Source organism: Tachyglossus aculeatus, chromosome 4, assembly GCF_015852505.1.
Source record: "Tachyglossus aculeatus isolate mTacAcu1 chromosome 4, mTacAcu1.pri, whole genome shotgun sequence".
Lineage (NCBI taxonomy): Eukaryota > Metazoa > Chordata > Mammalia > Monotremata > Tachyglossidae > Tachyglossus > Tachyglossus aculeatus.
In genome coordinates, this window is record NC_052069.1 from 61,430,067 (window position 1) to 61,457,003 (window position 26,937).

Sequence of the window (26,937 nt, forward strand, 5' to 3'; positions counted from 1 at the left end):
AACGCTCTGGGCGTGTCACTCCCCTCCTCAAAAATCTCCAGTGGCTGCCTGTCAACCTACGAATAAGGCAAAAACTCCCCACTGTCAGCTTCAAGGCTGTCCATCCCCTCGCCCCCTCCTACCTCACCTCCCTTCTCTCCTTCTCCAGCCCAGCCTGCACCCTCCGCTTCTCTGCCGCTAACCTCCTCACTGTGCCTCGATTTCACCTGTCCCGCCGTCAACCCCCGGCCCACATCCTCCCCCTGGACTGGAATGCCCTCCCTCCACCCATCCGCCAAGCTAGCTCTCTTCCTCCCTTCAAAGCCCTACTGAGAGCTCACCTCCTCCAGGAGGCCTTCCCAGACTGAGCCCCCTTCTTCCTCTCCCCCCTCCCCCTCCCCATCCCCCCACCTTACCTCCTTCCCCTTCCCACAGCACCTGTACATATGTATATATGTTTGTACACATTTATTACTCTATTTTACTTGTACATATTTATTCTATTTATTTTGTTTTATATGTTTTGTTTTGTTGTCTGTCTTCCCCTTCTAGACTGTGAGCCCGCTGTTGGGTAGGGACCATCTCTATATGTTGCAAACTTGTACTTCCCAAGTGCTTAGTACAGTGCTCTGCACAGTAAGTGCTCAGTAAATACGATTGAATGAATCAATGAATGAATGAATGAATGACAAGCTAATAATGACTGGAGAGCAGCGTTGCTCAGTGGAAAGAGCCCGGGCTTTGGAGTCAGAGATCATGGGTTCAAACCCCAGCTCTGCCAATTATCAGCTGTGTGACTTTGGGCAAGTCACTTCACTTCTCTGGGCCTCAGTTACCTCATCTGTAAAATGGGGATTAAGACTGTGAGCCCCCCGTGGGACAAACTGATCACCTTGTAACCTCCCCAGTGCTTAGAACAGTGCTTTGCACATTGTAAGCACTTAATAAATGCCATTATTATTATTATTACTTACAATGTGCCAGGCACTTTACTAAGCACTGGGATGGATACTTCGCAAATCAGGATGGATACAGCCTTTGTCCCCTTAATGGATTCACAGTCTTAACCCCCATTCTACAGCTGAGGTAACAGGCACAGAGAAGTTAGGTAGCTTGCCCAAGGTCACAAGGCAGACAAGTGGCAGAGCCGGGATTCAAACCCAAGTCCTTCTGACTTCCAAGTCTGTGCTCTATCCAGTGAATGGCCCATCCAAAACGTTACTATCATTATGGTATTTGTTCAATCAATCAATCATATTCAGTGCTGTGTGCAGAGCACTGTACTAAGCGCTTGGGAAGTACAAGTTGGCAACATATAGAGACAGTCCCTACCCAACAGTGGGCTCACAGTCTAAAAGGGGGAGACAGAGAACCAAACCAAACATACTACCATAATAAAATAAACAGAATAGATATGTACAAGATAGAGTAATAAATATGTACAAACATATATACATATATACAGCATGTTCAGTGCTTACTATGTGATAAGTACTATACAAAGCGCTAGGGTAGGTACAAGATGATCAGGTCAGACACAGTCCCTGTCCCACATGGGGTTCACAGTCTGGGTAACATGCGATTCTAAGGAATAACCTTTCCTCTTGTAATAAATTGTCAGAAGGTTTTCTAGGAAAGCTACTCTGGTCCCATCAGTAGGGTTTCCATGCAAGCCGGGCATCTTTGGGCTTGCAGTCACAGAGGCGTCTGACATCCTGCCTTGTACCTCCTTCCCAAACAAGCCGTTTCTAAATTGTTTTTCCTCCAGTCTTACTCTATCTACCTCTGTACCATAGCTTTGGGGGCCCCTGGCTAGATGGACTGCGAGTGGTGGGTAATGAAATCACACAGTAGGGAAAGAAACAGAGGGACTGCCATGGAACCTAAGAAAAAGATGAGCTGATTCAAGGTAATGGGGCAGGGAGACAGGCTGATGGTCAGGCGATGAGATGAGTGGGGAAAAAAGAGAAAGGGGAGTGCGGAATAAATAAATAATAATAATAATAGCATTTATTAAGTGCTTACTATGTGCAAAGCACTGTTCTAAGCGCTGGGGAGGTTACAAGGTGATTAGGTTGTCCCACGTGGGGCTCACAGTCTTAATCCCCCTTTTACAGATGAGGTAACTGAGGCCCAGAGAAGTGAAGTGACTTGCCCAAAGTCACACAGCTGACGGTTGGTGGAGCCGGCATTTGAACCCATGACCTCTGACTCCAAAGCCCGGGCTCTTTCCCACTGAGCCACGCTGCTTCTCTGAATAAAATGAAAATTGAAAATTGAAAATTGAATGGCTTATCAATGGTGGCAGCCTGAGGATGACTTCCCTTGAACTTACCTTTGGCAGCTTGCAAAAGATGTTTCTTTGACATCCATCTTCAGGGCATTCTAGATATTTTCCAGACAGTATTACTAATTCCGAATTTTGAAATTAACCAATCCAATTGCTTCAGAGGATGCTAGACCTGAAGTCCTATGAAACCCAATGCTTAGTGCAGTGCCTGGCACACAGTAAGCACTTAACAAATACCATTACTACTACCACCTGCTGACCCTTGTATGTCATAAACTAAATCTAAGATCCATGAAGCCAAATTATTTAGGATAAATAGGAAGCAGTTTGGCCTACTACAAAGAGCATGGGCCTGAGAATCTAAGGGCCTGTCTGCCATGTGACCTTGGGCAAGTCATAATGTCTTTATGCCTCAGTTTCCTCATCTGTAAAATGAGAATTAAATCCCACTCTCTTCTACTTAGACTCTGAGTCGCACGTGGGACAGGGACTGTGTCCAGCCTGATTATGTGCATCTACCACTGGTATCTGGCATATAATAAATGCTTAATAAGTATAACAATAAAAATAGATTTAGGAAAGTTTAGGAGAAATTTAGACTGACTTTAACCACACAAATGCCTCAATTTAGGATCACCTGGGTACAGGAATAGCACATAAAAACAGGACTCCACCGGACTTTTCATAGCAAACAAAGCCTCTGTTCTGAAGTGTTAAGGGACTATCTCCAGCCTGTGAGCTCCTTGTGCTCTGTACATAGTAAAAACTGAAATACCATTGATTACATCGGCACAATTTCTGTTTACTTCTTTGACTCAACCAGAGCCCGATATTAGTACTTAAACTATAAAAACTATGGTCTACTTGGATAAAGCTCCAATCCAACCCAATAGGAGCGTGTAAAAGATAAGTAACAGTCGACAGTTCTGCAGGGAGTAAGAAAAACGGTCGGGGAGGGATTTAAATCACTTGAATCCAGAAGTGTTTGTGACAGCATCACTTACAGGCTAGGGTTCCAGGCTTATAATCGGGGATGGACATATGGGCTTTTTGTTGTTTTGTTTTTTATGGTATTTGTTAAGGGCCAGGCACTATACGCACTAGGGTAGATACAAGCTAGTCTGGACATAATCCCTATTTCACATAGGGCTCACAACCTAAATCCCCATTTTGCAGATGAGGGAACTGAAGGACAGAGAAGTTAAGAGATTTGCTGAAGGTCCCATAGCTGGCAAATGGCAGAGCTGGAATTAGAAGCCAGGTCAATCAATGAATCAATCAATCGTATTTATTGAGTGCTTACTGTGTGCAGAGCACTGGACTAAGCGCTTGGGAAGTCCAAGTTGGCAACATATAGAGACAGTCCCTCCCCAACAGCGGGCTCACAGTCTAAAAGGGGGAGACAGAGAACAAAACGAAACATACTAACTAAATAAAATAAATAGAACAAAATAAAATAAATAGGTCCTTCTGATTCCCAGGTCCATGCTCTCTCCACTAGACCATGCTGCTTCTCCCAGTGTTGTACTTAGACCAGGGATTGATGAGTTGGAAAAATCCTTATGATTTCCATTCCCCAAACAGCCACTCTTCTCTCCACCCCCTAAAAAAGAGTACCAGGCAATGCCTTTTTAAATTGTTTTTATTTCAAGTGGTTCTGAATTTGCTATGGACATAGGCTGTTCTTTTACTTGAGAATATAAACAGCATTGTATTGAAATGCATGAAGTATATATAAATCTCTTTTGACTTTTACAAAATACAAACAATGAAAGGCAAATATCTTCACTATTTTCCAGCAGTTGGGGGGGGAAAACATTTACCTGATCTCTTTGAAACTTTATTGTCCATTTTAACGGCACTTTAGAAAAAGTAACAAAAAGGTCTACGTTTTGTTTCCTGGAAAACTTTTGGTTGTCTGATTCTTCTACCTTGTCTTCTCTTATTAATCAGATGAAACCACTGAAAGATAAAACTTCCTAAATCATACATGCCATAAAACGCTATGTTAAGACAAAAGCTATATGTAAAAAGATGCTAGCCTAGCACACAATCTATCCAAGTAAGAAGGTAGGGGCATGCTAAAAGTGTAAAATAAAAAGATAAAATAAAAAAAAACCTTATTTCAAAGTCATTAGAGTTTCAAAGCATCAGGAGTGTCGTTTACAGAAAACTGTAAAGTAACTTCGAAGCGTTGCTGTAAAATCAAGGGGAGACAACTAGAAAAGTGGCTTTTGTCGAACCAACGCTCAGTGTCTCTGGGTTCCTTCCTAGATTTCAAAATTTGATAGAGTATGAACAACGATTACATTCAAACCCCAACTATCAATCAAGGGCTTTATCTTTTCATCTGAGAAAGGGACATCCACTCTGATTTAATGGCTAAATTACATCCTTCTGTTCGACAACAGCTATATTCCATAGTCAGTCTAGGTACTGACTGTGGGGTGTGCAAGCATAATTGAGATTTTCAACATTATGCATTATGAGATTTTTAAACATTATGCATCCAACCTGATTAACCTGCATCGACCCCAATGCTTAGAACAGTGCTTGATACACAGTAAGTGCTTAACAAATATCATAACTACTATTACACATTTAAAAAAGTTTATTTCAAGGCACTGTAGGCATACAACTCTCAATGATGATGAGTTTTAAGTTACTGAAATTGTCCTATCTGTATCTAGGAGTGACTTTTAACTCACAAGTGACTTGTAATAAAACACGTTTTATTAAAATATAATCTTTGGGAGAATTCCAGTGCTTTGGAAGTTAACTCTGTTCTGCCATTTACAGCTTAACCTCCATACTACTATGAGTTTAGAAAAATGGAGCCAATAAATTTAACTCAAGAAGAATGAAGGTATCATTTACCCATTAGCAAGCATTTTCAATAATCAAGGAACGTATTTCATAGTTTGCCTGGTCACAACTGATTCAACAGAAGCTGTTTCGAGAAATGATTCAGTAAAACCTGCTTCAAGGGAGAATTCATAGAAAGGGGAAAACAGATAAATTTTTAGGTTCTATATGGATCTAACTCAATGTACTCTCATTTTTCCACTCCTAGATCATACGCAATAATTCTCATACAATTAGTACACACTTGCCACACTGATGATTCCCGATTAAAATTCAGAAGTCATACCTAAAAACAAAGACGTCAACGATATTGATACTGCATGTACAAGTCAAATGTAAGATCACATAATGAAATGAGCAATAAAATCATCACAACTCCATTAAAAACACACGGCACTGATGGAGACTGAGGTATTCTGGTGCACAAAAGATTGATCCTTTGCACTGTGTTTAAATAAAGATGAGCAAAAGTAGTACTTGTTTGCTAGTACTAAATTTACGTACACTAATCAATCATTCTCTGCAAAATAGATTGCAAGTTTCAATTAAAAAAAAATAGTTTATCGCATTCAATAGTTCTGGACAAGAGGTGAAAGTTTTAAAATCTTAAACTACAATCTAACTCACCGCCAGCCCTATCAGGTTTATATTTCAGGACGGTCCGGTGATCAGGAAGTTCATGAAGAGAAGTAAGTGTGCGTTAGATTGAGATCATCATCATCATCAATCGTATTTATTGAGCGCTTACTATGTGCAGAGCACTGTACTAAGCGCTTGGGAAGTACAAATTAGCGCTTGGGAAGTACAAATTGAGATTTTAATTTAGGAAGAATTTCCCAAACCTCAACTCTCTGCTTTTAATAACTCAATTGTCATTTTGGCTTATTAAAAAAGAGGAAATTGGGTCAAGAGCTATTTGTTACCTACTCACCCTTGTAGGAAAACATACAGCAGTTTTTCCCCGAGTTTTGTTGGAATTTTAAAAACACGAAACTTGCCATTTTGCTTTAAGCAATCTCACTGATCCCAACGGGTCAACCCTTCAAGCCTTCAGGCTAGTCCCAGATTTTGTTTCATTTTCTCATACACCACATAGCTGATGCTGACTGCAGGGAGCACTTTCATGAAGTTGGGGGTGATGCCTCTATAGAGTCCTAGGACGCCTTCTTTCCTAATTATCCGCTGAAACAGGCCAACCATATTCAGCTGGGGAGCTCCTTCCACCATGGCTAGGAAAGAAAAAAGATGACATCAAACTGGAGTTTTATGATTCAAAATTCTGACATACACCCCACCCTCAGACCCACTGCACTTATGTACGTATCTGTAATATATCTATTTATATGAATGTGGTCTCCCCCTCTAGACTGTAAGTTCCTTGTAGACAGGGAACGTAACTACCAACTTTGTTGTATTCAATCAGTCATATTTATTGAGCACTTACTACGTACAGAGCACTGTACTAAGCACTTGGGAGAGTACAACAGAAATAGCAGACACGTTCCCTGCCCAAAACAAGCTTATTGTACTCTCCCACGTGCTTAATGCAGTGCTCTGCACACAATAACTGCTCAAATACCACTGACTGACTGATTAGGTTATTCCATAATGTACAAAAGAATGAGTGTCTAGGACACATGGGGAATATATCACACAGATCAATAATTATACAACCCCCAAGCAAGCCTAAATAATAATACTAGTAATATTTGTTAGGCACTTAATGTGTGTTAAGCACTGTTCTAAGATCTGGGTTAGATACAAGCTAATCAGGTTGGACACAGCCCCTGTCCTACATGGGGCTCACAGCCTTAATCCCCATTTTACAGGTGAGGCAACTGAGGCCCAGAGAAGTGAAGTGACTTGCCCAAGGTCACAAAGCAGGCAAGTGTCAGAGCCGGAATTAGTACCCAGGTCCTTTTGATTCCCAGGCCCGTGCTCTATCCACTAGGCCATGCTCCTTAATAATGGCCTTATTAAAATCCCATCTTCTCCAACAGGCCTTCCTCAACTAAGCCCTCGATTCCCTTACTCCCTCTCCCTTCTTCATCACCCTTTCACTTGGATTTGTACCCTTTATTCACCCCACCCTCAGTTCTACAGCACTCATCAATAAATGGTTTTTATTGAGTGTTTGATGTGTGCAGAGCACTATAATAAGTACTTGAGAGGCTCTGATACAGTTGGTAGATGTGATTCTCCCATCTTTTCCAACAATGACTCAAGAGATTTCCTGCCTCCTATCAAAATCCAGCCCCTCCACCTGCGTTCAAAACCCATCCCTCTGAACCTTCGATTGACTGATTGATTATCAAATTCCGTTCTTCCTTCCCTGAACACAATCAACTGTTCCCTAACCCTAACCACCTCCAAACTCTTTGAGTGAGCTGTCTATACCCACTGCTTCAAGGGGGTTCTCCATCGACAGTCATTCCCTTTTGGAGAACTCATTCTCTCCCATGCCTTCAACTACTATCCCTATGGAAATGATTCCCAAACCTATTCATTCATTCAATCGTATTTATTGAGCGCTTACTGTGTGCACAGCACTGTACTAAGCGCTTGGGAAGTACAAGTTGGCAACATATAGAGAGGGTCCCTACCCAAAAACGGGCTCACAGTCTAGAAGGGGGAGACAGACAACGAAACAAAACATGTGAGCAAGTGTCATGTCATCAGAATGAATAGAAGCTAGATGTACGTCATTAACAAAATAAAATAAATAGAATAGTAAACATGTACAAGTAAAATAGAGTAATAAATCTGTACAAACATATATACAGGTGCTGTGGGGAGGGGAAGGAGGTAGGGCAGGGGGATGGGGAGGAGGAGAGGAGAAAGGGGGCTCAGTCTGGGAAGGCCTCCTGGAGGAGGTGAGCTCTCAGTAGGGCTTTGAAGGGAGGAAGAGAGCTAGTTTAGCAGATGTGCGGAGGGAGGGCATTCCAGGACAGGGAGAGGATGTGGGCTGGGGGTCAACAGTGGGACAGGCGAGAACAAGGCCCAGTGAGGAGGTTAGCGGCGGCAGAGGAGCGGAGGGTGTGGGCTGGGCTGGAGAAGGAGAGAAGGGAGGGGAGGTAGGAGGGGGAAAGGTGATGGACAGCCTGGAAGCCGAGAGTGAGGAGTTTTTGCCTGATGCGTAGGTTGACGGTAGCCACTGGAGATTTTTGAGGAGGCGAGTAACATGTCCACAGCATTTCTGCACAAAGATAATCCAGGCAGTGGCATGAAGTATAGACTGAAGTGGGGAGAGACAGGAGGATGTGAGATCAGAGAGGAGGCTGATGCAGTAATCCAGTCAGGATAAGATGAGAGATTGAACCAGCAAGGTATCGGTATGGATGGAGAGGAAAGGGCGGATCTTGGCGATGTTGTGGAGGTGGGACCGGCAGGTTTGGGTGACGGATTGGATGTGCGGGGTGAACGAGAGAGCAGAGTCAAGGATGACACCAAGGTTGCGGGCTTGTGAGACGGGAAGGATGGTAGTGCCATCTATAGTGATGGGAAAGTCAGGGAGAGGGCAGGGTTTGGGAGGGAAGACAAGGAGTTCATGCTGAGTTGTAGATGGCGGGCAGACATCCAGATGGAGATGTCCTGAAGGCAGGAGAAGATACAAGCCTGAAGGGAGGGAGACAGAGCAGGGGCAAAGATGTAGATTTGGGTGTCATCAGCGTAGAGATGATAGTTGAAGCCGTGGGAGTCAATGAGTTCACCAAGGGCGTGAGTGTAGAGAACAGAAGTGAACCAAGAATTGACCCTTGAGGAACCCCCACAGTAAGGGGATAGGAGGGGGAGGAGGAGCCCACAAAGGAGACTGAGAATGAATGGCCGGAGAGTTAAGAGGAGAACCAGGAGAGGACGGAGTCTGCGAAGCCACGGTTGGATAGTGTGTTGAGGAGAAGGGGGTGGTCCACAGTGTCGAAGGCAGCTGAGAGGTCGAGGAGGATTAAGATAGAGTAGGAGCCGTTGTATTTGGCAAGCAGGAGGTCATTGGTGACCTTGGAGACGGCAGTTTTGGTGGAATGTAGGGGACAGAAGCCAGATTGGAGGGGGTCGAGGAGAGAGTTGGTGTTGAGGAAGTCAAGGCAGCGGGTGTAGACGACTCGTTCAAGGAGTTTGGAAAGGAATGGTAGGAGGGAGATAGGGTGATAACTAGAAGGGGAGGTGGGGTCAAGAGAGGGCTTTTTTAGGATGGCGGAGACATAGGCATGTTTGAAGGCAGAGGGGAAGGAACCAGTGGAGAGTGAGTGGTTGAAGATGGAAGTTAAGGAGGGGAGGAGGGACGGGGCGAGAGAGTTCATAAGATGAGAGGGAATGGGGTCAGAAGCACAGGTGGCCGGAGTAGCACTTGAGAGGAGGGAAGAGATCTCATCTGTGGATACTGCTGGGAAGGATGGGAGAGTAGTGGAGAGGGTTGAGAGCCGGGGGGTTGGAGAATGCGGGGAGTGACTTTGGGGAGCTCATACCCGATGGATTTAATTTTATTAAAGAAGTAGGAGGCCAGATCGTTGTGGGTGAGGGAAGGAGGAGGGGGAGGAACAGGGGGCCTGAGAAGGGAGTTGAATGTATGGAAGAGATGACGGGGATGATGGACATGGGTATCAATAAGGGAGGAGAAATAGTTCTCCACGTGCATGTAATGCATAAGTGTATTCCTCCTGAATGGGAAGTACTCATCAGGCAGGAGCTATAAATATGTCATTTATTTACTCATATTACTATCTGTCTCCCCCTCTAGACTGCAAAATATTTATGGACAGGGAACCTGTCTACTTACTCTGTTATGTTGTACTCTCACAAGCACTTAGTACAAGCTTAGTACAAGCCCTTAGCACAAGCTCTGCCCACAGTACTCACAAAATAGATATGACTGATTGGTTCATTACCCATAATACATAAATGTCATGCGAATAGCAGTGAGTTTTCAAGTGTGTAGGAGACCCAGTGAGTGGAAGGCAATCTGCTACAAGTCAGAACTCCCCTGTGCTGGGCAGCAGAGGCATGGAAGACAGTCGAGGGTGGAAACAAGTTGACTGTGCGGAAGGCGGCAATGGTAAACCACTTCCATATTTTGACCAAGAATACTCTATGGATACACTTCCAAAACAATTGCAGGAGGAGGTGGGGTGTTCAGGGAGAGATGTGTCCATGGAGTCGCTATGGGTTGGAAACGACTCGACAGCATAAGACAAGACAAGGAGGCCCACAAGTGCTAAGGTGGCAGTTATCGGGGAAGGCCTGCTCGAGGAGATGTGAATTCGGAAGAGCTTGAAAGATGGAGGAAGCAGTGGTCGGCGGGATATGAAGCGGGAGGGAGTTACGGGCTGGGTAAAGGCATGAGCCAGAGGTCGGCAGGAGAGATGAGAAAGACATGTACGTATCTGTAATTTATTATTTCAATGCCTGCTTCCCCCACTACACTGTGAGCAGGGTACATGCCTCCCAACTCTGTTACGATTGCATTTATTAAGCGCTTACTATGTGCAAAGCACTGTTCGAAGCACTGGGGAGGTCACAGGGTGATCAGGTTGTCCCACGGGGGGCTCACAGTCTTCGTCCCCATTTTACAGTTGAGGTCACTGAGGCCCAGAGAAGTTAAGCGACTTGCCCAAAGTCACACAGCTGACAACTGGCGGGGCTAGAATTTGAACCCAGGACCTCAGACTCCAAAGCCCGTGCTCTTTCCACTGAGCCACGCTGTTTCTCCTCACTGTACTCTCCTAAGAATTATGTACAGTGCTCTTCACCCAGTAAGCGCTCAATAAATACCATTGATTGATAGATCACATGATTTTATGACCCAATCTAAGACTCAGCCCTTTCAGAGTCTATTTACTTCCTTTAGCTCTCCCTTATAGAAAATACTTTTATGTTTATCTCTCCTGTTTATCTAGCAGTGGATGTTCCTCATGGGCAGGGAACCTGACACTCTTGTTATTCTACACTTCCCAAAGGCCTAGTAAAGTGCACCGTACCAAGTGGATGCCCAGTAAGTGTTTCTATTACCACTTCCTCTGGACTTCCACCAAAGTTTCCGAAAATCCACATTCAAAATTTTCACTATTTCCCACTAATTATGTATTTTAAACATTTCACAGGAGACTTTTGAAATAAGAAGAACACATCTGCAATAAATAAAGAAGTGGCTGGTCTGACCCCTAATGGGGCAGATAGATAAGAAGCAATACCATTCTCTTCACTGCTAGAATTGCCCTAATTATCTTGTATCCACCCCAGCACTTAAGACAGTGCTTGGCACACAGCAAGTGCTAAATAAGTACCACAGTTAATATTATTAGTATCCATATAGTTGATTAATTGCTATCTTGACTGGGCATGCTAGAGTCTGATGTTAGAAGTGTCTGCTCTACCCCCCTTCCCACCCCACAGCACCTGTATATATATGTACATATTTATTATTATATGTATTTTATTAATGACGTGTATATATATATATAATTCTACTTATTTATATTGATGCCATTGATGTCTGTCTACTTGTTTTGTTTCTTGTCTATCTCCCCTCTTCTACACTGTGAGCCCGTTGTTGGGTAGGGGGTGTCTCTGTTGCAGAATTGTACTTCCCAAGCGCTTAGTACAGTGCTCCGCACACAGTAAGTGCTCAAAAAATATGATTGAATGAATAAATGGAGGCACACATCCCAAGATAATAATAATAGTAATAATAATAATAATAATAACATGGCTCAGTGGAAAGAGCGGGGGCTGTGGAGTCATGGGTTCAAATCCCAGCTCTGCCAATTGTCAGCTGTATGACGTTGGGCAAGTCACTTCACTTCTCTGTAAAATGGGGATTAAGACTGTGAGCCCCCCGGGGGACAACCTGATCACCCTGTAGCCTCCCCAGCGCTTAGAACAGTTCTTCGCACATAGTAAGCGCTTAATAAACGCTATTATTATTATTTTAAGCACTAGGGTAGATACAGGGTAATTGAGTTGACACACTTCTTGCCCTACTTGGGGCTCACAGCCTTAATCCCCATTTTACAGATGAGGTAACTGAGGCACAGAGAAGTTAAATGACTCGCCCAAGGTCACAGAGCAGACAAGTGGTGGAGCCGGGACTAGAACCCGGGTCCTTCTGCCTCCCAGGAGAGTGCCCAAACCACCTGGCCAATGTTGCTTCTAACATGATGCTTCGAGTATCCCGGCATCCTTCCAACGAACCCACTCACCTTGAGCTTGCATGCGGGTCCTCACCAAGGCCAGTGGGTAACTGGCTAATTGCCCACACGTGCTGGACATAGTACCGCATCCCAGGAGAACAAGCACCCCGGGATTTACAGAGTCTTTGGCGTAACGGTCCAGCCAGTTATTCTTCAGAAGCTGCCAGAGAAACCCAAGGATAAACGAAGAGAAAGTGTCCGTGAACGTCTAAACAGAACGATGCGACAGATCCTGCTCTGCTTTTAAAGCCGAAAGTTAAGAGTCCTGCAGGGCCCTTAAATAATAATAATAATAATAATGATGATGGCATTTATTAAGTGCTTACTATGTGCAAAGTACTGTTCTAAGCGCTGGGGAGGTTACAAGGTGATCAGGTTGTCCCCCGGGGGGCTCACAGTCTTCATCCCCATTTTCCAGATGAGGGAACTGAGGCCCGGAGAAGTGAGGTGACTTGCCCAAAGTCACACAGCTGACAAGTGGCGGAGTTAGGATTTGAACCCATGACCTCTGACTGCAAAGCCCGGGCTCTTTCCACTGAGCCACGCTGCTTTACATGGAGCTAACCCTGCAGGCTACCTGGCAACGGTAGCTGGGGTAGAATGTGATCTCTGAACAAGACTGTGAGCCCACTGTTGGGTAGGGACTGTCTCTGTATGTTGCCAATTTGTACTTCCCAAGCGCTTAGTACAGTGCTCTGCACATAGTAAGCGCTCAATAAATACGATTGATGATGATGATTAAACCAGCTCCTGCAGTTAGGCCTGGAAGTCTTTTGGTTCCAAGTATAATTTGAGGAGTTAACGAAAAACTCTATCAAGCTCCTAGGGTTTGGAACCTGGTTATTTGAAGAGGGAGCATGAAGGGGATGCTAGTACGACAGGGTGCGGTGATGGCAGAGATACTCAATGAATAATAATAATAATGGCATTTATTAAGCACTTACTACATGCAAAGCACTGTTCTAAGCGCTGGGGAGCTGACAAGGAGATCAGGTTGTCCCACAGGGGGCTCAGTCTTAACCCCATTTAACAGATGAGGGAACTGAGGCACAGAGAAGTTAAGTGACTTGCCCAAAGTCACACAGCTGACAATTGGCAGAGCCAGGATTCGAACCCATGACCCCAACTCCAAAGCCCATGCTCTTTCCACTGAGCCACGCTGCTTCTCTATGATGGCAGAGATACTCAATGAATAATAATAATAATGATAATGGTATTTGTTAAGCACTTACTAATCAATCAATCAATCGTATTTATTGAGCGCTTACTGTGTGCAGAGCACTGTGCTAAGCGCTTGGGAAGTACAAGTTGGCAACATATAGAGACGGTCCCTACCCAACAGTGGGCTCACGGTCTAGAAGGGGGAGACAGAGAACAAAACAAAACATATTAACAAAATAAAATAAGTAGAATAGATATATGTACAAGTAAAATAAATAGAGTAATAATTACGTACAAACCTATATACATATATACAGGTGCTGTGGGGAAGGGAAGGAGGTAAGGCGGGGGGGATGGAGAGGGGGAGGAGGGGGAGAAGAAGGAGAGGGCTCAGTCTGGGAAGGCCTCCTGGAGGAGGAGGTACTATGTGCAAAGCACTGTTCTAAGTGCTGGGGAGGTTATTACAAGGTGATCAGGTTGTCCCACGGGGGGCTCACAGTTTTAATCCATGGGGGGCTTACAATTTTAATCCCCATTTTACAGATGAGGTAACTGAGGCCCAGAGAAGTTAAATGACTTGCCCAAAGTCACACAGCTGACAGTTGGCGGAGCCGTGATTTGAACCCATGACCGCTGATTCCAAAGCCCGGGCTCTTTCCACTGAGCCACGCTGCTTCTCCAGTATGACTGACTGATTGATAGGAGCATCCACGGCTGACAGTATTCCAGGGACATGAATCTCAGGGACCGAGCAGAATTTGGGGGTCAAAAGGCAAGGGTGGGGAGATGGAAGAACGAAAGCATAACAACCTTTGTTTTTACATCGTACTCTTCCCAGTGCTTAGAACAGTGCTCTGCACACGGTAAGTACTCAATAAATACGACTGACTGACTGAGCTGCACTCTGAGGCACCCTACTAGTTCTCTTCCTCGGGAGCTTCCCAGCACTCTTACGGCTATTCCTTTTGGCTCAGCCTTGGTGGTGGGGAAGAGAGATGGAAATGGATGTTTACTCTGGTTGAGGGAGGAGGAGAAAGGGACTAGGGAGCAACAAAGGTGGCCAAATCAGGGCAGAATTTTGAAAGGAGGCGTATATATTTTAATAAAATGAAAGGGGAGGTGGTGGAGGGGTGTGTGTGAGCGCAGATGTGAATGAAAGAGGATAAATTTCCCAGCGAGGAAATCCACTCACCTCATAAACAGCCAGGTCTATGCCTGCGTATGGTATGATCCCCAGGAAGTTAGGAATATAGCCTTTGTAGAAGGCTCGCAGACCTTCGTGTTTCAGTATCTTCTTGGCACAATCAAACATCCCAGAGTACTGGCCAGTTTTCCCAACAGCCAGTCTAGTCTTGAGGACCTGAGCACGACAGTAGATCACATCCAGTCACTGTCAGGGGCTCTCACCAAGATTACACCGATCGAACAAACTTTTCCCTTCTCCCCTCTGACGGCGGCTGGGTAAACAAGGATAACAATAATACCTGTGGCATTTAAGAGTTTCCTTTGTGCCAGGCGCTTGTACTAAACGCTGGGGTGGATAGAAGCAAATTGGGTTGAACACAGTCCCTCTCCCACATAGGGCTCACAGTGTCAATCCCCATTTTATAGATAATAATAATGGCACTTATTAAGCGCTTACTATGTGCAAAGCACCGTTCTAAGCGCTGGATCAGGTAACAGGCACAGAGAAGTGAAGTGATTTGCCCAGGGTCACACGGCAGGCAAGTGGTAGAACCAGGATTAGAACCCATGACCCTCTGACTCTCAAACCCATTACGCCATGTTGCTAGTTCAGTCTGACAGAGCCATTCTTACACACGTCCTGGTTCTAGAGTCAATAGTAAAAATCATAATCATGGCATTTGTTAAGTGCTGACTATGTGCCAAGCACTGTTCTAAGCACTGGGGGGGATACAAGCTAATCAGCTTGTCCCATATGGGGATCACAGTCTTAATCCCCATCTTTTACAAATGAGGTAACGGAGAAGTGAAGTGACTTGCCCAATGTCACACAGCTGACAAGTGGCAGAGCCAGGATTAGAACCCACGACCTCCGACTCCCAAGCCTGTGCTCTTTCCACGGAGCCGCCACACCTACAGTGGGGATAGAAGAGAGAAGCAGCGTGGCTCAGTGGAAAGAGCACGGGCTTTGGAGTCGGAGGTCATGGGTTTGAATCCCGGCTCCACCACGTGTCTGCTGTGTGACCTCGGGCAAGTCACTTCACTTCTCGGAGCCTCAGTTACCTCATCTGTAAAATGGGGATGATGACTGTGAGTCCTATGTGGGACAACCTGATCACCCTGTATACCCCCCCAGCGCTTAGAACAGTGCTTTGCACATAGTAAGCGCTTAACAAATGCCATTATTATTATTATTATAGAAAAGCCACATGTAGGGGTTTTAGGAGGTGTGAGGGAGAAGACCCGGGGGTGGGATATGAGCTGCAATCAGCAATCCATCAATCAACAGAATTTATTGAGTACTTACCATGTACAGGGTACTTGAAGCGCTTGGCAGAGCAGAGCGGAATAGCGGACACGATCCCTGCTCTCAAGATTAGTTGCCAGAGTGCAGCATGAGGTGGGAGGGTATAATTAATAGGAGTAGACCCCCCCTTTGTTTTCCATCTCAACTCTCCTGTCCAAGGGAGACTGGAGTCCCTCCTTCCCTCTCCAACCTCACTATGGGGTGTGCTGAGGAGGATGAGGTGGGTGGGAGAGAGGGAGTGACACAAGATGCCCTGAATGCTTCAACGCTAGAGAGACTTGGCTGTGATTATTCTCAGACAATCTATGATTCATCTCTGAATCATGTGGGACACAATTCTCAGTTCAAATTAAAGTGATCGAGGGCAACGTTCAAATACAGAATTCATAATCAGTGTGCGCACCCAATTCAGAAGTGGGGAAAGAAAAGGTTTCAAAATAAATATTCAAAGAGCGGTCCCAAAATGTCCAAACCGGGCTTGCTCTTCCACTCCCTGGGGCCTCACTTCTCCTAGGGCAGAGGTTCCTCTGGCTTCAAAAAGTGCTTCTACCCAGCGGCTTTCCAGGCTGGGAGGACGATAGCCTCCAAACTATGGAAATATTTTATCCGTGAAACTGATCTATGCACTCTGGCTCTGGGGAAGCCACTTGGCAGTCCCTGGACTGAACAAAAGAAATGCAGATTTGGGGGAAAACAGTTGTGGTTCAAGATGAAAGTGCTTTGGACCTGAAGGAAAGCAGTCTCTATGTCAACAGAATTCCTTATCTTCCATCCCTTGACTTTCCCATTACTATAGACAGCACCACCATCCTTTCTGTTTCACAAGCCCGAAACCTTGGCAATATCCTTGATTCCTGTCTCTCATTTGACCCATATTTTCAAGCTATCACCAAATCCCGACGGTCCTACCTTCATACCGTTGCTAAAATCTGACCTTTCCTCTCCATCCAAACTCCTACCACATTAATCCAAGCACTTATCCTATCCCACCTTGATTAAATTGTGTGAGCCTCTTTGCTGACCTCCTTACCTCCTGTCTCTCCCCACTCCAGTCCATACTTCACTCTGCTGCCAGCATCATTTTTCTACAAAAATGTTCATACAATGTTCCTCCACTCCTTAAGAACCTCCAATGGTTACTCATCCACCTCTGCATTGAACAGAAATGCCTTACCAATGGCTTTATAGGACTTAATCACCTTGCCCCTCTTACTTCACCTCACTACTCTTCTACTACAACCCAGCCCATACACTTCACCCCTCTAATGCCAAACTACTCACTGTACCTTGATCTTGTCTATTTTGCTGCCAATCTCTCGCTCACATTTTGCCCCTGGCCTGGAATGCCCTCCCTCTTCATATCTAACAGAGAATTACTCTTTCCTTATTGAAGGCACATCACCTCCAAGAGACCCTCTCTGATTAAGCCCTCATTTCCTTTTCTCCCACTCCCTTCTGTGTCACCCTGACTTGCTCCCTTTATTCATTCATTAATATTCATCAATATTTATTCATCAATAAATACGACTGATTGATTGATTCATTCATGCATTCATTCAGTTGTATTTATTGAGCGCTTACTGTGTGCAGAGCACTGTACTAAGCGCTTGGGAAGTACAAGTCGGCAGCATATAGAGACGGTCCCTACCCAACAATGGGCTCACAGTCTAGAAGGGGGAGACAGACAACAAAACAGAACACCCAAACAGGTGTCAAAATCGTCAGAACAAATAGAATTATAGCGATATGCACATCATTAACAAAATAAATAGAAGAGTAAATATGTACAAGTAAAATAAATTGAGTAATAAATCTGCACAAATCTGTAAATCTCCCCACAAGTGCTTTGGGGAGGGGAAGGAGGTGGGGTCGGGGGGGGGGGGGAGAGGAGGAGAGGAAAAAGGGGGCTCAGTGTGGGAAGGCCTCCTGGAGGAGGTGAGCTCTCAGTAGGGCTTTGAAGGGAGGAAGATGGCTAGCTTGGCAGATGTGTGGAGGGAGGGCATTCCAGGCCAGGGGAAGGACTTGGGCCGGGGTTGACGGCGGGACAGGCGAGAACGAGGCCCAGCGAGGAGGTTAGCGGCGGATGAGCGGAGGGTGCGGGCTGGGCTGGAGAAGAAGAGAAGGGAGGTGAGGTAGGAGGAGGCGAGGTGATGGAGAGCCCTGAAGCCGAGAATGAGGAGTTTTTGCTTGATGCGTAGGTTGACAGGCAGCCACTGGAGATTTTTGAGGAGGGAAGTGCCATGCCCAGAGTGTTTCTGTACAGAGATAATCCGGGCAGCAGAGTGAAGTATAGACTGAAGCAGGGAGAGAGACAGGAGGATGGGAAATCAGAGAGGAGGCTGATGCAGTAATCCAGTCGGGATAGGATGAGAGATTGAACGAGCAGGGTAGTGGTTTGAATGGAGAGGAAAGGGTGGATCCTGGCGATGTTGTGGAGGTGAGACCGGCAGGTTTTGGTGATGGATTGGATGTATGGGGTGAACGAGAGAGCGGAGTCAAGAATGACACCAAGGTTGCAGGCTTGTGAGACGGGAAGGATGGTAGTGCTGTCTACAGTGACGGGAAAGTTATTCACCCCCAACCCCATCCCCACAGCACTTATGTACATAGCCTTAATTTATTTATATTATGTCTGTCTTCCCCTCAAGACTGCAAGCTTGTTGTGGGCAGGGAATGCGTCTAGTATATTACAGTGATGTACTCTCCCAAGCGCTTAGCACAGCTCTGCACACAGTTAAGCGCTCAATAAGTAGGACTGATTTATTTGCTGGAAAATTAGCTCCTAAGAGGATGAATCTGATTCCAAGAGTCATTTCACAGTCGATAGTTATGACTTGATAAATCCAAGCAGGGGAGATGATCTGACAGAAATGGTCTGTGCAACTTGGATAAAAACACCAACTTCATTGGGTTTTTCAAAATGACACTTACCTCCATGGGGTAGATAAAGGTCTGTGCAGTGGCTCCAGCCAGAGAACCAGAGATAAATCTTTCTATCGTTCCCACTTTGGCACCATCTTTAGTAAGCAGTTTCTTATACTGTGTAAATAAAAATATTTAACCGCACATTAATACGAAAATGGGAGAGATGTACCAAAAACTCAAATGTGAGTATTACAATCAATCAATGGCATTTATTGAGTGCTTGTGCTCAATAAATATGACTGATTGATACTAAGCACTTGGGAGAGTACAATACACAGAAGGGACAGTCTCTATCACAGCTTGACTCATCTAATAATAATAATAATGGTGGTATTTGTTAAGTGCTTAATAAATGCAAAGCACTGTTCTAAGCGCTGGGGTAGCTACAATCTAATCCCATCAAACATTCCAAAAATCGATTTCTGAACCCTGACCCTCAGGTCAGCCCCTGGCTTTTTTAGCAACTCATTTTGACAGCCACTGGACTTTGATCTGGGCTTTCCAGCCTCAGTAGTTTCCGTTCATCCAGCATTTGACTTTCAAAGATTTATCATGCAAATGAACCAGATGACGCTTCAAATAACACACTTCTTATCCACTACGAGAAACTACACAGTTTTTAAACAAATGTTCATTCATTTCCCTAAGCCAGGCCCCCTTCTTTTCTGTAGGTCTGACCAACCTTGTTATCAAATAAAACAAACTCACGTCATAATTTCAGTGACAGGTACTATTGACCTCCTGTATTCAATTTGCTCAGTGAGCAGCAAGAAAAACTTGATGGACCCAATTAACTCACAGTACTGGTAGTTTCCAGAACATTAGTTTTTATATCAAAATGTCACCCCATATAGAGGTGACCTCAAAGAGTAAGGTATTGGATTTAAAACCAAGATTTACGTTGCTTTTGATGATTTCCAAATGGTTTTTGGCTCTGATAGCTAAATACGTAGCTCATCTTTCAAATCACCTCACAACACACTAGAAGCAACCTAAATACTGCTTATCAACAGTCACAGAAATACTACGCTAAAATTTATTTCATTTTAAATGTAACTTTCCTCCCCCAAACAAGTATGACAATTGGCATATGGCTCCTCATTCTCAGTATCACTAACAATAATTGCAGTAAGCACAGTTATACCAAATACCCTATTAAAACTAAGTTAACGCAAAATATACTCAGATCGGCCATAACATGAGACTCCTTTACACAGTTTTGATGGAACAGAGAGGAAGAATTAGGAAATGTTCTTTCCACAGCATAATTTAATCTGGTATATTTTTATAGGTCTGTTACTGATTCAGCTCCCTGTCTCCCCAATTTGTTTTTGTCTCTGTCACCCCCACTAGATTTTAGGCTCCTGGCAAGGTGGAACCAATGGCTTGTTTCTGTTGTCAGTCGATCAGTGGTACTTACTGAGTGCTTGCGGAGCACTGTACTAAGCACGTGGGAGAGTACAATAAACAGATGGTGGACATGTTAGCTGCCCATAAGAAGCTTACACCTCTCTGGTGTGCTTAATGGTGCTCAATAAGTACCACTGGTTGACTGATTCACGCAATCTTCAGATTAGTGCAAGTAGATTCAAAGTAAGTAGAAAGGGTAGCGTACTTGGCCTCTGCTGCGGACTTACAGTATTGGACTACATAACACTCTGTATTTTGGCAACTTCACATATTAAAGGCAGAAAAGCAGCAATGAGTGTCAAGGATGCAAAGCATTCTGCTCGTGGTGGACATAATAATAATAATAGTAATAATAATAGCAACAGTAATTTATGTGTCAGGCATGGGGTAGATAAAATACAGTCAGACTCGACACAGTCCCTGACCCACATGAGGATCACAGTCTAAGGAGAATGGAGAAAAAGTATCAAATCCCCATTTTTACAGATGAGGACACTGAGGCACAAAAGAGTGAAGTGACTTGCCCAAGGTCATAAAGCAGGCAAATGGCAGAGTCAAGATTAAAAGTCAAGCCCCTTGACTTCCAGGCTCTTTCCATTAGGCCACGTTATTTCTCTAACAATAACAATATAACATAACAATATCAGTAATATAATCAGCCATGGTAGCACCTATTAGCAATCTGTTTCTTAACTCATCAATTCCCACCGAATCACTGATTACTAGAATGCACTTTTCTCATAATATGTGGTTCTTCAAGAACACAATCCCCTCTTTGTAAGATAATTTCCTATACTACCTAGAAGCCCCGTCCTTTACAAACAGGAAATCATAAATTCCAAACACTCACAAGAAGGAAAGATCCTAACTAGAACAAAGTTAAGACCTCATGATTGAAAACATGTATTAAAGCATTAGGAGTAGCGGCATTTACTAAGCGTACCTGCTATGGTGCACTGTACTACACACTCAGGAAGTACGAAATAAAGTGCCACATTCCTGCCCACAAGGATCTTACACTTTAAAGGTGGTTTTCCTTTCTATTTGCTCAGTTGATTTTATATCTATATATATGCATATATATAGATATATACATATAGATAGATATATACATATATATAGATATATACATATAGATAGATAGATATAGATATATATTTGTTAAGTGCTTACTAGGTGCCAGGCACTGTACTAAGCGCTGGAGTAGATACAAGTTCATCAGGTTGTGCACAGTCCCTGTCCCACATAGGGCTCACAGTCTCGATCCCCATTTTACAGATGAGGTGACTGAGGCACAGAGAAGTTAACTGGCTTGCCCAAGATCATACAGCAGGTAAGGGGAAGAGCAGGATTAAAATCCAGGTCCTACTGACTTCAGTATTGATGACTAGGATCAATCTTTTGCTCTAGGTAGCTCTCAGAACTAGACTTGTGCTAGTGTTCAAATAAAGAGAATGACCAAGAAATTTTAATACCATTTCAAATTTAATCAATCAATCAATCGTATTTATTGAGCGCTTACTGTGTGCAGAGCACTGTACTAAGTGCTTGGGAAGTCCAAGTTGGCAACATATAGAGCCGGTCCCTACCCAACAGTGGGCTCACAGTCTAGAAGGGGGAGACAGACAACAAAACAGAACATATTATCAAAATAAAATAGAATAAATATGTACAAGTAAAATAAATAAATAGAGTAATAAATACGTGCAAACATATATACATATATACAGGTGCTGTGGGTAAGGGAAGGAGGTAAGGCGGGGGGGATGGAGAGTCCCTTTCCCACATAGGTTGATGGTCTAAGTATGGAGGCAGCTGCAAACCTGACAGGGGCCCTTTAAAAGCACTGATCCGTTACACCCTCTAAGGCTACTTCTCCTTTTCATCTTTCATCTTTCTTTTCAGGACCGTGGGTAAGAAAGTAATGGCTTCAAGGTAACGGATGAAGTAGTTACCATGAGAAGGGTGCGGAACTTCTCTAAAACTTAAGAAAATAATTATAAGGGTGTTTGAGAGTTAAGAGAAATTAAGAAGTTATTGTACCCCTTGAAGCACGTAACAGTCATCCCTTCTTCCCCCCCAACAGCCATTTTCAATTGTTCACTCTCCAATTTATTTTTCCCCACTGTCTTCAAACATGCTTACGTCTCCCCTGGACTAAAACAACCCTCCCTTGACCTCACAGTTCCCTCCAGCTATTGCCCCATCTTCTCCTTACCATTCCTCTCCAAACTCCTTGAGCGAGTTGTCTGCAGCTGTGGCCTCCACTTCCTCTCCTCCAATTCTCTCCTTGATCCCCTCCGGTCTGGCTTCCGCTCCCTTCATCCACCGAAACTACGCTCTCAGAAGTCTCCGACGACCTCCTTCTTGCCAAATCCAACAGCCTCTACTTCATCCTAATCCTTCTCAACCCCTCAGTTGCCTTTAACACTGTGGACCACCTCCTTCTCCTGGAAACAGGATCGAATCTTGGCTTCATTCATTCATTCAATCATTTATGGAGTGCTTACTGTGTGCAGTAAGCTCTTGGAAAGTACAATTCAGCAATAAAGCGAGACAATCCCTGCCCATACCAGGCTTACAGTCTAGAAGGGGGGAGACAGACATCAAAACAAGTAAACAGGCATCAATATAAGTAAATAGAATTATAGATAAATACACATTTCTAGACTGTGAGTCCGCTGTTGGGTAGGGACCGTCTCTATATGTTGCCGATGTACTTCCCAAGTGCTTAGTACAGTGCTCTGCACACAATAAGTGCTCAATAGATACGATTGAATGAACATCGAAACAAGTAAACAGGCATCAATATAAATAAATAGAATTATGGATATATACAGATATACACAAGTGCTATGGGGCGGAGAGATGGGATAGAGCAAAGGGAGCAAGTCGGGGAAATGCGGAGGGCAGGGGAAGCTGAGGAAAAGGAGGACTTAGTCTGGAAAGGTCTCTTGGAGGAGGTGAGCCTGTAGTAGGGCTTTAAAGGGGGGAAGTGTGATTGTTTAGCATATTTGAGGAGGGAGGATGTTCCAGGCTAGAGGTAGGATATGGGCCAGGTGTTGGCGGCAGGACAGCCAAAAACAAGGCACAGTGAAAATGTTAGCACCAGAGGAGCAGAATGTGTGGGCTCAGATGTACAAGGAGAGAAGGGAGGTGAGGTAAGAAGGGGCAGGGTGATGGAAAGCTTTGAAGCCGATAGTGAGGAGTTTTTGTGTGATATGGAGGTTGATAGGCAACCACTGGGGATTTTGGAGGAGGGGTGACGTGCCCAGAATGTTTTTACAGAAAGATAATTAGAGCAGCAGAGTGAAGTATGGACTTAAGTGGGGACAGACAGGCGTTTGGAAGGTCAAAAAGGAGGCTGATGCAGTAATCCAGTCAGGATAGGATGAGTGATTGTGCTAACGTGGTAGTGGTTCTCCCCCTTTTAGACTGTGAGCCCACTGTTGGGTAGGGACTGTCTCTATGTGATGCCAATTTGTACTTCCCAAGCGCTTAGTACAGTGCTCTGCACATAGTAAGCACTCAATAAATACGATTGATTGATTGATTGATTGGTTTGGATGGAGAGGAAAGCGCAGTTCTTGGAAATGTCGTGAAGGTGAGACTGGCGGGCTTTGGTGACAGATTGGATATGTGGGGCGAATGAGACAGCAGAGTGACACTGTTCCCTTCTAATTCTCCTCCTACCTCTCTGACGGCTTTTTCTCAATCTCTTTTTGGGCTCTTCCTCTGCCTCCCACTCACTAACTCAAGGCTTAGGTCTCGGTCCCTCCTATTTTCCATCCCTTGGAGAACTCATTCACTCCCATGGCTTAAACTACCATTCTCTATGTGAATGATTCCCAAATCCACATCTCAGCCCTGATCTCTCTCCTCCTCTACAGTCTTCTATTTCCTCCTGCCTTCACGTAATCTCTGGCTGTACATCTGACACCTCAAATATGCCCAAAACAGAACTCTTCATCTTCCCATTCAAACCCTGTCCTCCCCGCTGACTTTCCCATCACTGTAGACAGCACCATGATCTTCCCTGTCTCACAAGCCCATAACCTTGGCACTATACTCAACTCACCTTCCGTTCAACCCATGTAGTCAGTGTGTTGACAAATCCTGTTGCTTCCACCTTCAAATCATTAAAACCTGCCCTTTCGTCTCCAAACTGCTAAAATAATCCAAGCACTGATCCTATCCCACCCTGACAACTGCATCAGCCTCCTCGCTCTCCTTGCCGTCTCTCCCCACTCTAATCCATACTTCATTCTACTACCAAAATCACTTTTCTAAAAAACTTTTCAGTCCACACCTCCCCACTCCTCAACAACCTTCAGTGGTTGCCCATCCACCTCTGCATCAAACGGAAACTCTTTACCATTGGTTTTAAAGCATACAATCACCTTATCCCCTTTTTTACTTTTATTTCACTGCTACCCTATTACAACCCAGCATGCTCACACTGCTCCTCTAACACCAACCTACTCACTGTACTAATCTTGTCTATCTCACTGCCAACCCTTTGCCATCTTGCAACTCATATGACAGACCATCGCTCTCCCCACCTTCAAAGCCTATTAAAATCACAACTTCTCCAAGAGGCCTTCCCTTAGAAATTCCTCATTTCTTCTACTCCTCCTTCCTCCTGCACTTGGATTTGTATCCCTTTTTCACCCCACCCTCAGCCCTACAGCACTTATATACGTAGCTGTAATTTATTTTAATGACTGACCTGACCGTAAACTCCTAGTGAACAGGGAACATGTCTACCAACTCTGTTATACTGTACTCTCCCAACCAATGAATACAGTGCTCTGCATATGGTAAGTGCTCATAAATAGGTATAATCGGTTCTTCTCACCCTCACTTGTACATCAATCAATCAATCGTATTTATTGAGCGCTTACTATGTGCAGAGCACTGTACTAAGCACTTGGGAAGTACAAATTGGCAACACATAGAGACAGTCCCTACCCAACAATGGGCTCACAGTCTAAAAGAGTGGGCTCACAATCTAAAAGAGTGGGCTCACAGTCTAAAAGACTGTACATATTTACTATTCTATTTATTTTGTTAATGATGTGCATCTAGCTTTAATTCTATTTGTTCTGACGACTTGACACCCGTCCACATGTTTTGTTTTGTTGTCTGTCTCCCCCTTCTAGACTGTGAGCCCGCTGTTGGGTAGGGACCGTCTCTATATGTTGCTGACTTGTACTTCCCAAGTGCTTAGTACAGTGCTCTGCACACAGTAAGTGCTCAATAAATACGATTGAATGAATGAATGAACACAACCACACTTATGTACATATCCTAATACTCTGCATTTCCCCTATCTATAATGTATTTTAATGTCTGTCTACCCCTCTGTGCTGTAAGCTCCTTGTGGACAGGGAATGTGTCTAGCAATTCTGCTGTATTCTCCAAAGAACTTAGTGCAGTGCTCTGCAACCAAGAAATACGATTGATTAATTGATGGATTTCAGAAATAGGGACAGCATTATGGCTCTGTTCTGCTCAGCTCTTCAGAAAGACAAAAGCAAAAAACAATCGTGGTATCTCTTCCCACTGTCAAGATATGCAGTGTTAAGAAGTAAAGCAGCGTGAGCCATTTGAGAGAGACCAAGAGCCTAGAGTCAAAGGACCTGAGTGCTAATGCCAGTTTTGTCACTTACCTGCTGTAAAATGGGGATTAAAAACCTCTTCTCCCTCCTATTCAGACTCTGAGTCCCAGGTAGGAAAGGTAATATGTCCAACATGATTAACCTGTATCTACCCCTTTGTTTAGTACAGTGCTTGGCACATAGTAAGAACATACAGATTCAACTGCAAAATCTAATACATTGTAAAAATTACCATGTTGTAAATATCTTAACTGCCAAACAACAGTCCTTTCTCATTCACTTTGTTTCTGCTTCAAATACAACTATATAATTTGCTGTAATTTCGAGGGCATGAGATTGGTTTTGAGGTCTTTTATAGATTAGGCCTTTTCTGTAACATATTAAAACTGATTCAGGGATCAATTTAGCTCTGAAGTACAAAATGAGGGCTTCTTACTGTTGAACAGTGACTAATGACTTAAGAGGTTTCCTATTAAAGCACTGGTTTGTGGTGACCTAATAAAACAGGAGACTTTAATGTGTGGTTTCCATTAAGAATTCAAATTGAATTCACCACAGTTTTAATACTTCTTTTAAAGGGTTCTGCAAACAAAAGCACATGGGATTCAATCTGCGAACAGTTTCGAAGCTAGAGCACAATAGCAAAATTCAAGCCAGACAAAGCAGTTCGTAATGTTCGTAAACTTCTATGTTTCACACTACCTTCAGTCTCACTCTTTGAATTTTATGCAAAAACACCCAATTCAGTGTTGACCAAATGCACTGAAAATAATGCTTTACCTGTTCATATGCCCAAAATTTAACAGCTGTCTCAGGTGCAATTTTAAGGACATTCACTCCATTTCCTCTCCAAAGAGAACGGATACCTCCTTCTTTCACCATCTGCTTAAAGCCACTAACTATATTTATTTGATTGGACTTTGAACCATGAACCTAAGAGAAAAACAAAATGTAAAATACTAGTAAGAAGACACACTTACTAGTATTGCCTCAAACTTTCACATACCCACC

General features: G+C 44.1%; 1 protein-coding gene across 1 annotated transcript in view; it reads right to left on the reverse strand.

Moving 5' to 3' along the window:
• Positions 1 to 3,895: 3,895 nt before the first annotated feature.
• The window catches only part of SLC25A24 (solute carrier family 25 member 24), a 77,429-nt gene continuing 54,387 nt past the window's right edge, over positions 3,896 to 26,937 (reverse strand). The window contains exons 6-10 of the mRNA XM_038745281.1: positions 26,707 to 26,859; positions 18,902 to 19,009; positions 14,672 to 14,839; positions 12,328 to 12,478; positions 3,896 to 6,363 (exon numbers count right to left, since the gene is read on the reverse strand). Of these exons, the coding sequence (XP_038601209.1) occupies positions 6,185 to 6,363; positions 12,328 to 12,478; positions 14,672 to 14,839; positions 18,902 to 19,009; positions 26,707 to 26,859 (759 nt within the window). The 3' untranslated portion in view covers positions 3,896 to 6,184. The remainder of the gene's footprint in view (positions 6,364 to 12,327; positions 12,479 to 14,671; positions 14,840 to 18,901; positions 19,010 to 26,706; positions 26,860 to 26,937) is intronic.